Below are 15,496 nucleotides of genomic sequence, written 5' to 3'. Positions count from 1 at the left end.
ACAAGGAAGGAACAGCAGAGAGGAGCTGTGATGGACTGACCACAACCCCCATTCACCCCAGGAGGGGGAAGATAGAGGAGTCAGGAATGAAGGTGTGAAGTTGAGCCTGGGAAGAAGTGGGGAGGGAAGGTGGTAATTTACATTTTTTGTCTTTGATTCTCACCATGCAAGTCTATTTTACTTGGTAATATATTAAAGTCTCTTTTGTTCATGATGGTAACTGGCAAGCAGTTTCCCCATCTTTATGTCAACCCATGAGCTTTCTATTTTCTCCCCCATCCAGTTGAGGGGCTGGGTGGGCACCCCCCCCACTAGTTATCCACAGAGTAGGTCATCAGATACAGGAAGCCTTGTGGAGATGGCAACTCTGCTAAAAAACATTAGCAGGCTGCAATAGAAGTCAACCATTAGCAACTTATAGAAAAAAAGCCACAGCCCCAAACAACTCTCTTTCAAATGTGAACTTGAAAACTTCACATTTTTGAGACTAGGCTCTGATACATTTTATCTCTGTACCTCCTAAAAAGGTGCATTTTCAAACTCCAAAAGACCTCTAAAATCTTGTCACAAGAGGACAAACAGCTCATCCCAAAGCCTTATGAGAATACCTTGTAATAAATCTCAGCAACACAGAAGCAACAAAAGAGATTTTTGTGACAGAGGGCCCTCTGCTTATGACTCTCTTAGGGGGTGGAGATGTCATTTGATTAATGCAGTCTTACAAGTTTTATATTGTGTATCATACCATACTGGAATATAACAATGCTTTCTGCACACTCATGAACATACTCATGCACATTTTATGAGTAAAAACTATCATCTTGGATTGGCCTTATTATTCTAACTTATAAAAATTTAGAGAGATGGCCTCCTAAAATAGTATACGAAGAGTGCATTATTTGCCATGCAGAGACTGTAATAGGATAACATCAAAACACGAGAAAGCTGTATTTCAAAGGTGAGGAGTGACTGTCACAGGAATGGTTATCATGCTAAGAAGAGTCTGAGAGCTGCTTATGTGAAGACAGGACACTGATGATACGAGAAAAAGCCCAGTATGTTCATGAGATTAAGACCTGTCATATGTTCTGTCCTCTTCCCAATGTTTTCTCACTTGTTCTCCCCTCCAATTCAATAAACTAAACTACAGCTGTTATAGGAGGCTTTTATTCTGAACAAACCAGTGAAGATACAATTTATACTGAAAGCCAAAGCTGAGGCAAGTCACATTTCTGTTGCTGTTATTTGCTGGCTGTTTTAGGGGGGATCCACTCTTGGATCTTCTTGCGAGTAGTAGAGTAAGGCACGTACTGCCCAGGGGTGCCACTCAAGTTGAATTTATGGTTCTCCCAGATAAATTTACGAGCAACTGGTGGATGAGTAGTCGGAGGGTCATCCGTCATTGAGTGGAGCCAGCGATGCCTTAAGAGGAAAAAGACACATTGTTATTACGGAACTTTACATGCTCTCCAACAAGCCTATCTCCTGACTCCCAAGGGTTCTCCTCTGAAGAGACACTAAGTATTTCTTTTGAGAGAGGAGAAAAATAATCCGGTGTGGCTTTGAATGAGACTACAGGATACTGATTTAAAGTAGTTACACAAACCTAACTGATAAAAAAACCAGTTCTGCCTCCATGCAATTGGAAGCACACCTGAGTTCAAATTTCCTGTTTGTTTGTATGCTGAGTATTTAGGCAGAGTACATTGTTATGTGTTTGTATGGCTTTAACCAGGCGGCCAGGTCAAGGCAGGCCCTACGAATGACAAAATCACAAGGTTTGGTTTTATTCTCTGGGTTTTTGATTTGTTGGGTTTTGAGGGTTTGTTTTGTTTTTAATTACCAGAAGACTATGCTGCGCAGCAATTTCAATACCATTTCCAAAGCATTCATGAGACTACCATTTGGGATATGGATTAACGATGCAAGTACATCTAAAACAAGCATGCAAATGTTTACTGACTGCACAATAAAATGATTAATACCAATCAGCAATAGGGTAATTACCAAGTGATTACAGTGATTAGCCTTTACCTATGAACTAAATGTCAATCCTTCTCTGTGCAAGCAACATTAATCATCAAGCAAAGCATTTTCCCTAACAATTTACTTAAACACTACAGCAGGGACCAACTGAATTGATATCCCATTTCTATTTCAGTGCCTGAAGCAACTTTCATATCTGAATTATATTTTAATTATCTGCTAGTTCACATGTACTTCATACTATACGCACAGTTATGACAAAAGTGAAGTTATGACTTTTTTGCAAGCTTATGTATTTTTTTACTGAGGTAGAATTAAAAAGACTTTTGCTAATCAGCTTTTGCAAAGACTTGACCTAAAAATATGAAGTCTTCCAGTTGTATTAGAAAGCCTAAAAAAACGTATCTTCAGCCTTTAGCAACAAATCCAGTACATTTCATTAATACAGTAGAACAAAACCACAGTGGAAGTGGTGAGAAATAGACTGACAGGTATATTCTAAATCTGAAGGGCTCTACAGAAGGTTGTTAATCTTTTCAAATAGCTTCCGGACATGAATTTAAAAAAAAAATAACAAAACAAAAAAACAACACAACTTCGGCTATAACTTTAGTACCAAAAAATTCACTTGACAAAAGTTTTGACTGGGGTAGATTTAATTTTCTTCACAGTGGTTACTATGGGGCTGTGATTTGGATTTGTGCTGAACACAGGGTTGATAACGTAGAGATGTTTTGGTTATTGAAGAGTAGGGCTTACACAGAGCCAAGGCCTTTTCTGCTTTTCATACTGCTACGCTGGCAAAGAGATCGGGGGTGCATGGGAGGCTGGGAAGAGACACAGCCAGGAGAGGTGACCCAAACTGACCAAAGGGATATTCCAGACCATATGACATCATGCTCAGTATATCAGTTTGGGGGAAGAAGGAGGAAGGGGGGGACATTTGGACTGATGACACTCATCTTCCCAAGTCACTGTTACGCGTGATGGGGCCCTGCTCTCCTGGAGACGGCTGAACACCTGCCTGCCCATTGGAAACAGGGAGTTAATTCCTTGCTTTGCTTTGCTTGCATGTGCAGGTTTTGCTTTCTCTATTAAACTGCCTTTATCTCAACCCACGAGTTTCCTGGCTTTTATGTTTCCTATTCTTGTCCCGATGCTGCTCATGGGGGAGTGGGCGAGTGGCTGTGTGGGGCTTGGTTGGGGTTAAACCACGACACATACAGAGGCAACTTAAACTCACACACCTGCACCTAGTGATGCTTCTGGTAACAGTGGATAAGGATCCTGCACACAAATTCCTCTTTACACATCTGTCACCATGCCTCACCATCCTCATCCTCCTCCAAGAGCCATGCACACCAACAGAAAACTGTCAGAAGAAATGCAGTTACAAAGGCCCCCGAAAGACAGGCTGGAGCAGGTGGAGCACAATTACTGTATTAACACTCAGCTGAAATCAACCAGATTCCAAGCTTGCATGATGTCTGGCACTTCTATTACTACACGTGTACTTAATATCATACACTCATTCCTTGAAACATGAGAAAGGTTTCACAGAATCATTTAAGAGAGTAGTAGCTTTATCTGTCATTTAAACTATTGTTTTGCAGCTTTTCTAAGACTAAATCCATAAAGTCTTGTAAAATACAGTATTTTTTGGTAATTAATATATTTACTTTCAGGATTTTCTGAATTTCTGTAACACAAAATGAAATCAGCCTCAAATTTAAATAAGTAGCAAAACTGATCCTTAAATTGCATTTTCTCACTGAAAAGTAGCGATAAAATTGCTCACTGACAAGACATGTCAGTACAGGTATTGAAATACATAGAGAGATTTCAAAAGTTTGTTTATAACTTAATCCACAATGAATTATATTTAAGTTTCAGGGTTAAACCAGGTCATAACAGATTCCCCTTAGAAGCCCGCTATGTGACTTACAAGAGCATTTTGGTTTGTAGAGCTGCTCTCTCAAACAAAAGCTCCCACTCTCCACTTAAAATCTTGAAAACTTTATTTTGGGGAGACTTTCCCCTTGACAACCTTCCTCAAAGAATCTTTTGAAGCCTTGATGTCTCATAGACTACTCCCAGATGCTCAAGAAAAGCTTTTCATGCACTAGATTGAATAGCATGAATAAAGAGATTTGACATCCTGCAGATGGCCAGATTTCTATACAAACTCTGCCTATAAATCCATGCATGGAAAAATAGGCTTCAAAAGCAATTAATGACTTCAAACCTACAAAGCAGAAAACTTACACAGAGCAAAAAAAATCAGGAGGGTAGCAGAAGCTCTGAAGAGGCTGAAGCAGTTTCCTGAATCAGAGCAGTCACTACCAAGCAGAGTGAGGCCAGGAAAGCCTCTGGACTTTTCCTTGAGTGAAGGGATGAAAGACACCTCAAAGTATCTTCAAATGCTCTCAAGACTATGTAAAATTTTCTCCCAAGTCTTAACAAATGTTTAAAAGCAAGTTGATTTCAATCTGAAGCTACAAGGGATCGGAGCCAATTATATGATGTACAAGCTGTCAAACAAGAACTGCTGCTATACAAACTCAGTAGCTACTACCATATGTGCATCTGCAAGGTTCAGGCACAGACTACGTAAGTTGAGGATGTTTGCCAACTCATTAACATCCACTTTTTTCAACAAGTTCACCATGTTGCAACGAGACAAGAGAAATGAAGATGTGCATTAGGGTCAAAGTGCAGAGAAGAATAGGGAGAGAATGAAAAAGGGACAAAAAATGTGTTTGTTTACACATGGAAGATAACTTTAATTTCTCATATAAGCTACTATAAGTTATTGTATAGCAATGAGATGGCATTTACCCGAAAACACCAAACTAGCATTTAATCTAGTTGTAAAACCCCACAAATTTATTATGAAGCTACAGGAAGGATGGAAATTTTACTCCCCTTCCTTTCCTGCAATCTTTTTGTTCTGTTTTCCTTGAAGGCAGACTTGAAAAGCAGCATTTTTTTTACAGGAAAATCACACATTTCCTTACATTTCCTAGTGTGTTGGCACTTCAAGTCTGAGATGCTACATTCCTCTCTCTTTCAGCTGTCAGATCAACTAACAAAGAGGATGCAGATTATTAAACTGAAGGTAAACTTGAAATATTTCATTATATGAAGTCAGTACTGCTGATAGTCCTCCCAAAGATGTCAGATTTGCACCACAAGGAAATAAACACTGAAGTACAGGACAGCTACTACAAATACAAAGGACAGTGCTGGCAAAATGAAGTGTCCCTACAAAACAGAAAAACTATTCTCAAATTACAATTCTTCTTTCCCCACAGGATGATCTTGAAAGAACAATTTCTTTTTAACTAGTATGTACACTTTAACCAGTTGTCAATTTGTTTTTGCTAAGTATCCAGCCAAAACACAAACCAAAGTACATTTAGCCAGAAATACACTAAACAAATAGTTTAAACACACAGCCCAATGACTAGAGTGATTCTGCAATGAAAACATCTATGAAAGCACTAAACAGAGTCCATACAGGCATTGGTATAAATGGATTTAACCTCTATGGTTCATATGTTCACAGAGCGCACATGATCAGTGTGTTCAAAAATGGAAGCACTGAGTTCCTGCAAACAGCATACTCTGACCAGCAGGAGACAAAACAAGTATTTTTGTTTTTCTGTCTAGAAGTGTAAAAGGGAAAAAAAATGTGCCCAATATCTTGTACAGCATTACAGTAAGTGAATACTAAGCATTCCTCAGGCAAGTGTTGAAGGCATTTTTAAAAAATCTAATTAACTTGTCTCCAGTGAAGTAGATACCGACATTTGGATTTTGAAGACAAGAAAAGAAAACCTAGAGTAACAAAGAGGTTAAATAACACAACTAAATCAGAATAAACCACAAACCTACATATTCTAGTGTGGCAACATTTTAGAAAAGCAACAGTCTTGATTCCCTGCATAGTAGACATATGTCAAAACAACACTTTGATTTCCTTCAGACTGTAATTTCAGTATATCCGCTGTCAGGAGACATTACATCAATTATTTCAGAACACTGAAAATATTCACTAGTTTCTAAAACCAGTTCAACAATATGTTATTACATATAAGATTTTTTTTTCTTGCTGCTTTTCCCTTTTCTTTAGTATCTGACAGGAGGTAAAGGGTAGCATTGTTTTTTCCAGTTGTTTTCAAAACTTTTCAACATACCAAAATGTTTTTTTCTAGTTCATCACGCATGAGGTTCACCTGATTATATCTGAACAATCATTCATATTCCACAATCCAGAAGGCACACAACTGACTGCAAAATTATACTTTAGAATGCAGTGTACTCTGTGTAAGGGTGTAATCAGTAAGATAACCAGCAGTGTAATCCTAAATACAGTAGCATTTTTATAAGAGAACTACAAAATCATTACAAACTAGTTAGCTTTACTATTTAAAAAAGAAAAACCTGAAAATTCTAGGCTAGCCTTGGTCTTAAACTTTGATTTTGTTCAAAGTGTCATCTTTAGGAGTGACAGTTGCAAAATGTTTTCTGAAAGTAACATCAGCATAAACACTGTAGTAAAACCTGCTTCCACCTGCAGTGGGTACAACAACACACCCACAAAATGATCCACTGAGCTGAATCAACTACATCCTGGAGTAAAAAAAAAAAAAAAAAATACTTAGAATAAGTATTCAGATCACACCCAGGTGTTACAGCAGTACTTTATACACTTCCAAGTCAACCCAAGTATGAAAAACATGTCTCATACTATTATACTATATATTAATTAATCCCCTTGTTAACAGAAGTAATTACACAGAGTCTAATTTATTTCCAACAAATTTCTGGGTCCAAAATAACCATTCAGGTTTTGTGCAAAAACCTGTACAGCTGCACAACCCTACTGTTACATTGACAGCAGCTTGTACAGTATATTGTCTCAATTCAGAAGCTTACGTCATGTTAAAAATTTAAGACAGTATAGCATCAGATAAAAATAATAATAATTAAAAAAACCCTAAAAGACACCATTTATTCCCTGTCAAAATACTTCTATTTTTAAAGATGGATCTAAGCAGTATGGAAATACACATCAGTGACTTAGATGTGGCACAAAGCCAGGATTCCTACGTAAGTATAAATACATGTTGTTACAAGACATACAAATTTATCCACAATAAGAAAAAAACCATAACAAAACAAATCCACAAACCTGAATGGTACTGCACAACTAAGTTTCCTGACAAAAATACCTCAGAACACAGGATTGTTTACCCTTTCATGCCTCATTGCACTCACCAGTCTTGAAAATAATAAAAGGTTTACTGCCCCTTCTAGGGCAATTTCTTCCACATTGATAGGAAACCAAGGCTTTCTACCTCATTAATTTCTATGAAATAAATAAGCTACTTAACCCTTGAAAGATCCCTTTGATACTCAGGAAGAAACCCTTTGTTGAGGTTTGTAAAGAGGCAACGAACACTGCATAAGCACGAGCAAAGGAAAAAAAAATAAAACAAAACAAACCAAAACCCTTGCCTTAAAATAAGGAACATCTTGAAAACCAGCACAGTCTAACAGTGAAAGGATAAAAACTAGGACCAAAGAACAGTTATTATGCAAATAAGGCACGAACATCTTGGAGATTCTAATGTCACTTCTAAAAAACAATGCCATTCAGCTCTTACCAAATCAGATAGAAAAAAGCATTAAACACATTAATCATAATTATAAGGCTGGGAGAGTTTGAAACAAAACTGCCACCACGGCTAGGCTTCGCGAACGAAGATTTGGGAACAAAACTGACTACCTAGAGAATCTACCCACACACTTCTTAAGTGTTCTAGTGAGAGCCACAGTTTAGGAGTTCATATAATCAATCTCAGCCTTGGCACAGAACATGTATCACAGGAGTAACAAAACCCAGTGTTTGCTAATGCTAATGCTTAGACTACCCAAACACCTCTTCCTTCATATCACCTTTTGCTGCTTTGGGGCTGCAGTGCTATTGCTGTTCCTCGAGAACCGCAGAGATTGTTTTTACTAGCATACACTGTTACTTTATGTGGTGTGAGTTATCTAGGAAGACAGAAAATAAAAACTTAATAAAAATTATAGTTAAGTAGCAGTCAACATACAGAGCATCCTGGCCCTTTACTGCTGATTATCACATCAATGTATATAAATTGAAATAGTTGTGCTGTTAATGGCTGTGGATTAAGGAATGTTGTTCCATCATTGCCTTATGTTCTTTAGGTTCTTGCCTAGAACAGAAAATAATTTTTTTTTTTTTTACTTCTGTTGGCTCAAGGCTTTGCCAAACCATTAACAGGGAATCACAACTAATAAGGAAAATTGGAAAACCTGCTCAATCTGGCTGGTAAAATGCTTTTCTCGTTCCAAAAAGCAGTGAGTGCATCTACCAGGACAGTAAGCAATACAACATTATGAACTAACAAGTCTGAAATGTTCTGGTCATAAATAGAATAGCTGTGACCCGAAAACTTTTTTTTTTTAAATTTCTGCTTTGTAATACAAGAAAATATAGAGGCAATTACACAATTGGTGTCTGTCCAAATAATTAAGCCAAGTGGTTTACCATTCAGGGGGCACCATACTTCCATCAACTTCCCAAAACGTGTTTTTGCCATTCATTTCTTCAGTATATACGACCCATCTGTGTCGACCTTAAATACACAAACAGAAATATTGTATTAGCCCAAAAATAAAAATTATTTTCATATAAAGGAGAGAATTCTTGAAAACCAAGGAAAAACATTTTGAGTAATAGTATCTGCCATTATGGGCACTTACTTATTTTACAGTCAGCACAGCTTTTATTTTTCCAAGTCTTCTGTATTTCCACTGTTACTGTATTTTTATATAGCTGAATCTAATCCTCTCACAAGTAGGCAAATATTAGCTATTGTATAAGGGATGAGAAATAGGAACTCACAAAATTTTCAGGCAGAGAAACAGGTTTGGGGATTTTTTTCTCCATTATGAGAAGTCTTTTCCAAAAGGACATTGTCATTGATAACCTAAGATTACACTAAATTTCAGCTATATAGAACTACCAAGCAATGTTAACCAGCAAGTGCTTTTCCTGGTTACCCTACAAGGTAACCTACAGTCAGCAGGTAGCTTGGACTAACCAGTGTCAACTGCTTATGTGTTACCTGCATTGCTTTAGGTGCTACCTTTTTAAGTACTCTAAAAACATTATTTAAAATCCAGTTACTTAAGGTAATAGGAAATTTAGGCTAACCTGTGTTTCTCTGCCCTGAAGTGATTATACGAGTAAGTACAGCTGTGAGGCAGTTTTAAAGGCAGTTCTCTTTCTTCCCCCACCTGTTATGCTATCAGCTTTTAGGTCAAGGATCAAATTCAGCTCTCAATCACATTATCATATAGCTCTACCTACATGGAGAGCATGTGATTGGCTTCTAATTAGCCCGTATTTATTGTTTCAGATTGACTGTGTTTGCAAATGAACTGAGGGACGCAATAGAAAAATAGAAGATGTCAAAGTATTTCTATGAGTCCCTTGTCTAAAGACCCACACAAGTTAAGTGCAAGGAAGTCAGGCAGGCAACAAGTTCTATTTCATTAGCAGAAACCACACAAGCTCTGTAAAAGCTGAACAGTCTGGGAGGTGTTCACGTTACCACACATACCAAAGAAGTTTCTTGTGTCTTCATAGTATTTGTTTCCATATTTATCAGTTCCTACCAGATTACCAGTCTTCAAATCATTGACCCTGTGAATTATCAAAACAACGGTTTCAATTGATGTCATCTCAGAATGAAGTGACAGAGGTTTCCTAGGGGCTGGTAAAAATCTGTAATGACAACTCCTAAACACATTTAGGTAAAGATATTAAAAAAAATATTCAAGCTTAAGGATTGCAAAACATAATCACCAATTCCTGCAACTAATGTGCACCCCACTGACAGGATGATAAAAGTCATATAAAAAGGCTTTTGGGGACTATTATTTATTTAAAAGCTCTCTATAGTGGAAGATAAAGCAACTCTGCAATATAACAATTTAACACTCACAAAACCTTAAATACTGTGGGAGTCCCAGAGTCACACGGGACTTTAATTCACTTAGTTGAAGACCTTACCATCCTTCTCAACTATTCATAGCTACCATTTCAGCCTAAATTGCCACAGAAGGTGGTCAGCACAGAAGCAGCTTAAGAGATCTCACACGTCTGTGTGGGCACTGACCTCCAAGACAGCAATAGTAATATTTTAAGCTATTGTAGCCGCTTGCCAAGGAAATACCCTAAACCCTAAGGTACAATTGTTACTTTCTAACTTTTGTATAATTGTGAAAGATGCAAGCATTTACCTGCAACTCTGTGAGACTTACACTGACCCAGATAAGCTGTGTACCAGTTTCAACTCTTTATACAAAACATGTTTTAACATTACTGTACACATCAATAATTAAACTGAATCTATGATTCATATTCTAATGAGAAAACCTTAAAATTACTAAAGTGCTCTTCTCCCCCAGATCTGCATCTTTGCTTTTCTTTTTACTGACGTTCATCCCAGGCAGAACTACATAAGGAAAAGCTTACTTGCAAAAGTTTTAGTTTTTTGTAGTATTATATACACTCTCAAATCAGTCCCAAGGGAGAGAAGGGATGTGCACATGCAAACTTCCATAGTTGGGAATTTAGCTATTGTCTTCTCTCCCAGGGTGTGTGAAAACAACAATCATTCCACCAAGTACTCTTTTTAAACCTTTGTGGTCCCAGGTAGAAAGACTCTGATACATCTGTCCTCTGTCAAAGAAACACTCAGACACCTCTGGCTCAGCTATACAAGCCCAAGTTCCAGCTTCAGAAAAAGAAGAGCCATTTCACTCCTGCTCTCCCTTTCTTCTTCCCTTCCATTTCTTGTAAGGGTTCTTGTGCCCTTGTCCTGACTTCATGCCCTTAATATTGATATCAGACACTAAGAGGTATGTATAGCTTCCAGAGGACATTTTTCAGCCACTTTCACTGAGACTTGAATAAGGACAATGTTTCCAGCCACATAGACTCTTAATAATTTGACTTCTACTGCACATAAACCTGTTGTAGCCACCTCAGTGGAAAAGATGTAGGAGAAAAGCAGGGAAATTCAGAGGAAAAGTCTCCTGACTGCGGGAAATCATTTTTCCGAGTTCAAGAAATAATTATTTCTTAAATATATCAATTGTTGCAAGAAAGAACACCTTGATTACTCTTCCTTTAAACACCAAGTCTATTCCTTGAGCTGGGACAGATGAATTAATGGCTTGAAAGGTGAACAGGAGGCAGCAGCTATGTTTGAGGTTAGTGTAGTTATGAGGATCAGGTGTGATTCTCCACCTAGCACTGTAAGGTCAATCTTCTGAGTGAAAAAAAAGGAGAGCACTGCCCCCAGTCTTACCTGCTCTCTTTTTCCGTATGGTAGAAAGGTGTTGACACAGCCTGCAATCTTTGACTCACAAAAGATCCCTGACAAGACATTCATTAAGATGTGCTTAGGAAGAGGTACTCTGATGAAACCTAACTGCCAGTGTCATAGTTATAGCCTGAGAAGGAAAACAAACTGGAGAAAACAACTTGGGTAGAGGGGAGCAGGTTTGTGACAGAAAACAATAATTACAATAGCATAAAATACTAGCCAGGGAAATCATGTATTGTCATACTGCTTAACAGCTTAAAATTTCCCTCTATGAAGTTGTGCATGAGGGAGGTCTATCTGAGCTGCTTTTTACAGTAGAGACAGAGAAGCCAGAAGCTGCCTGTCCTCACAGCTAGTAGGAATGCAAAGTTGAGACCTCCCAAAAGTGAAGCTAACTTCAGAAAGCATACAATATCATGCCGTAAAACAAAGGAGAAAATAATTTAAAATGTATAATAATTATAAGGGAAGCAATATATTGCTCAACTGAAAGAATACAGAGCTGGTTGGAGGTTACTAGGCAAGTTTCACAAAGAATGTTGATAGTAGCCTTATTTAACACTGTACAGCATTCCTGACCAAAACAAAACCAAAACAAAAATTCCACCTCCAGAAAGCACAGGGGTCTGACAGATTATGATATTACCTTATTGAGGAAGGTCACATTATTATACAGGAAATTCTGTACTGTCTTCAGGGCTATAGTGACACCACCAGAATGAAATTCAATGGTACAAAGGTCTAGCACAAGGTGATGCACCTGGAGACTAGTAAGATCTGAAGCACTGTGCGCCTCATGCAAGGAAAACACCTGGATGTCACAAGGCAATAGGGAGCTGTTAATTAAGTGACATGTGAGGGAAAAAAAAGACAAGTTGATCCTTGAACGCACAAGTGAACTGAGCTGTCTTCAGTGAACAAAACAATTACTAAAGCTATATATGACAATAATGACAAGGCCTGATCAGCAACTGTGCAAAATGTTATGTTTAACCACTCAAAACAGATCAATTTAAACTACAAGAAATAACAGAGAAAGGGCCGTTATGACATGTGAAGAAAAAAAAACAGTCTTCAAGAAGACTCAGAAAGTTTGGTTTGTTTGTTCAAACATAAGAAAGCCCTTGGTATATAGCAGGGAACTTCATATTTGCAAAGTACCTCTACCCTCTACTCCTGACTTCCCGCTGTTGATTAAAAAAAGGCTTTTTGGCACTTAGTCAGGCCTACAACATTCGCTGTAAATATTCTATTTTTTTTCCGGGACCAGCTACAAAGACAATACAGGTTACTGACACTGGTGAATTTGGATCACATACCATTTACACTTCCACCTTATATTTCATCGAGGACCTGAATGAAAAAAGAGTGCCTTAGTAAACCTGCAGCTACTCCTACTTGGGAGCAGCTTCAAGCATGCTGTCACAAGGAAGAGATGAGATGTCAGTGGGGAAAAACGACAGAAGAAAGTTTAAGGCGGACAAGTGCAAGGTTCTGTACTCGGGGATGAAGGCACACAGCCATGTTATTCCACTGAATGGAAACAAAGGCTGCAACTAATTTTGCACGAAGTGCCACTGGGGCCAGGAGGTATGCAATGTTGAGCACAGGTCAGTGCTGACAACCCAGTGACAAAGAAGCAGATGTGACGTGAAGTTTGGTGTTAAAGAATTAGAGCCGGTCAGGCACGTGAAGTAATTCCCTGATCTACACCGAGTAGTTTCAGCAGACGCACGGCTTTCAGGCTTGCACAGTTCAAGTAAGTCACTGCCAGCCTGAGGCGACTCAGAGCAAAGGGTGCGATGGCGCACAGAGAAGCGCTGGGGGCAGCTACAGCAGAGACACGGTTGTGGCAGCGGGACTAAGGCCTGCGGCTGGACACCAGGAAAACCTGCCTGGGCAGTACTGACAGCTCAGCGCCGAGGAACCCTCCAAACTGCCTAAAGAAAACAACCCAGGGGCCCTGGCCCGGCCCGGCACGGCTCTAAGCACAGCACCGCTGCCGGCCGGACACACCTCCCCCAGCGGGGCGGAGCGGGCTCCTGCCGAGGCCTGCCCGGCACCGCGCACCTCCCGCCGTGAGGGAGCGCCCGCCGCCCTCCGCCCCGGCGCCGCGCGGAGCAGTGGCCGCCCCGTGCCGTGTGCCCACCCCCGCCAGCTCCGCTTCCCGCGGGGCAGCGCCCGCCCCCCGCCAAGGTGACCCCGCGGGGCGGAGAGCGGGGAGGCCCTGCCGCCTGCGCCGGGCCCCGCGGTACCTGAGCAGCTGCAGGATGGCGCCGCGGGCGCCGCCGTGGCCGCCGATGTGCTTCAGAGCCCGCTTCAGCACCTGCACGTACTCCGCCATCTTCGGGCGGGGCCGCCGCTGTGCCCGCCCGGGGCCGCCCCGGGACCGCCCCCCGGCCCGGGCGGTGCCGCCGCCCCCGGCCTGTGCGAACACAGCAGCCGGCGGTGCGAGCCTGCTGCAGGCCGCTGTCGAGGTCGCTGAAGGGTATTTTCTGATGAGGACACTGCGATTTGGCTCCTAGTCTGCATAATCTATAAAAAGAGCATTTGCCTACGGCTCACACGTGAAGGTCAGCAAGATACAAAGAACTTCAGGATAGGGGGAAGAAAACCCCTTTTTAATAGAAATGTCTACTGACGATCTCTTATTTCACATATGTCACAAGATCTGTGATGACAAAAGAGTTGCCAAGACTGGCAGTAAGGAGTCCAGGATTGCTTAGATCAAAAATCAGGAGATAGGGGAGGTGACCTCTCACCCAATGCAGACTGTGGCCGATGGTCAACAGAAGAGTCTTGTCTTGTCTCTTCCTGGATTTTACCAATTCTAGCAGGCTGTTAAGGAATGTGTATCTCTTGTCTGGTCCACGTCTCCACCCCGCCTTCTCTGTCTTGCCCCATTACCTTCTCCTGATCCTGCATCAGCAGGAAGAAATACCTTTGTTCTGTGTGGATGTTGGAGCACTTTACTGCTGTTGCTGCAAGGCTGGTCTGGCAAGGTGCAGAAACAACTTCCCTGACCTTCACAAGGGTAGGGCTACACAGGCTAGGCAAAAGCAAAAATAGACCCACAGTACTTTGTCAGAGCAGGCAGGACTTGGAAGTGCACCCAGTAAACACATCATTCAGTGCTGACCGGCACTGGCTGATCAGCACGAAGAGGCCAAGCTGCTGGGCACTGTCGCTATCGCAACTGGGCCTATGGGAAGGGACAAAGCAGGAGTTGAAGTGAAAAATTTAATAGGTGGTGTTAAACTTGAAAGGAAAATGGGACTAGGAAAAGGTTGTGTTGGCCAAGTTCACAGTGTGGAAATATACCCATTTCAACATAAAGTCTACTGGTTGAAGTTTCTCATTGAAAATTTTTTAGTTTTTAACACAAGTGGTTTTGTGTTCAAACACAAAACACAAGCCCTGCTGATTCTGTGCTCTGTCCTCTAACCACAGCATCTCTTTTGTGACAAGTCTTAGGTTTCAGTACACTTGTGGCAGGTTATCAGCATTTTCACAATCAAGTCATTATTAAATTAATTGTTTATCCAGTAATATTTAAAATTGAGATAAGTTTACTTGAACATCTGAGGTCTGTTTCTTTCAAAAGAAAAAAAACTTTGTTCAACCATACTATAACTTTCAAACTGATCCATAATGAATCAAATACTAATTTCCAAATATCCATTATGGCATTATATGACATGAAGATCTGTGATCAGGGTTCATTACAATACATATTTTTATATAGTATTTTAAAAACCAAATCATTGGTAAATTAAATTTTACAATAAATTATTAATTTTCAAATTCATAGGCCAGAAAGTAGTAAGCATGGAAACAAAGGGTTAATAGCAACAAAGATTAGCAAACAGCAAGATATTGCAGCTATCACAAATCCCAGAGACTGATTATAACTGACAATACTACATAGTGTAAAAAAAATGTGAAAGATCCACAAACTCTTTGTAATCATATACAGTGTTCTAGGTCTATAGACAATCTGTATAAAACACTAACAAACTAATAGGATATTGCAATTGTTTTCTATAATAGAAAGTTACAATTTATTTTTAAAAATA

General features: G+C 39.9%; 1 protein-coding gene across 4 annotated transcripts; it reads right to left on the bottom strand.

Annotated features, from left to right (window-relative positions):
• Positions 1-1,151: 1,151 nt before the first annotated feature.
• NDUFA12 (NADH:ubiquinone oxidoreductase subunit A12) lies at positions 1,152-13,782 on the bottom strand. 4 transcript variants are annotated; one of them, XR_005562366.1, is made up of 7 exons: positions 12,740-13,455; positions 12,067-12,231; positions 11,403-11,470; positions 9,648-9,730; positions 8,570-8,657; positions 7,951-8,049; positions 1,343-1,422 (listed from the first exon to the last, which is right to left on the bottom strand). XR_005562366.1 is itself a non-coding variant. In XM_027732218.2 (6 exons), exons 1-6 carry the CDS (start codon positions 12,740-12,742, stop codon positions 1,242-1,244), a joined length of 588 nt encoding a protein of 195 aa, XP_027588019.1. In that variant the 5' UTR covers positions 12,743-12,757; the 3' UTR covers positions 1,152-1,241. The 4 variants fall into 4 exon arrangements, 3 of the variants coding, with proteins under 3 accessions (XP_027588019.1, XP_027588021.1, XP_027588020.1); XM_027732218.2 differs by lacking the exon at positions 7,951-8,049 and having other exon boundaries at positions 1,152-1,422; positions 12,740-12,757; XM_027732220.2 differs by lacking the exons at positions 7,951-8,049; positions 12,067-12,231 and having other exon boundaries at positions 1,152-1,422; positions 12,740-12,757.
• Between the last annotated feature and the right edge of the window lie 1,714 nt (positions 13,783-15,496).

This window comes from Pipra filicauda, unplaced genomic scaffold (genome assembly GCF_003945595.2).
Source record: "Pipra filicauda isolate LSUMZ 115617 unplaced genomic scaffold, ASM394559v2 scaffold132_size2486313_pilon, whole genome shotgun sequence".
Lineage (NCBI taxonomy): Eukaryota > Metazoa > Chordata > Aves > Passeriformes > Pipridae > Pipra > Pipra filicauda.
The sequence above is the reverse complement of the archived record's forward strand: the minus strand, read 5'-3'. Positions and strand labels throughout refer to the sequence as shown.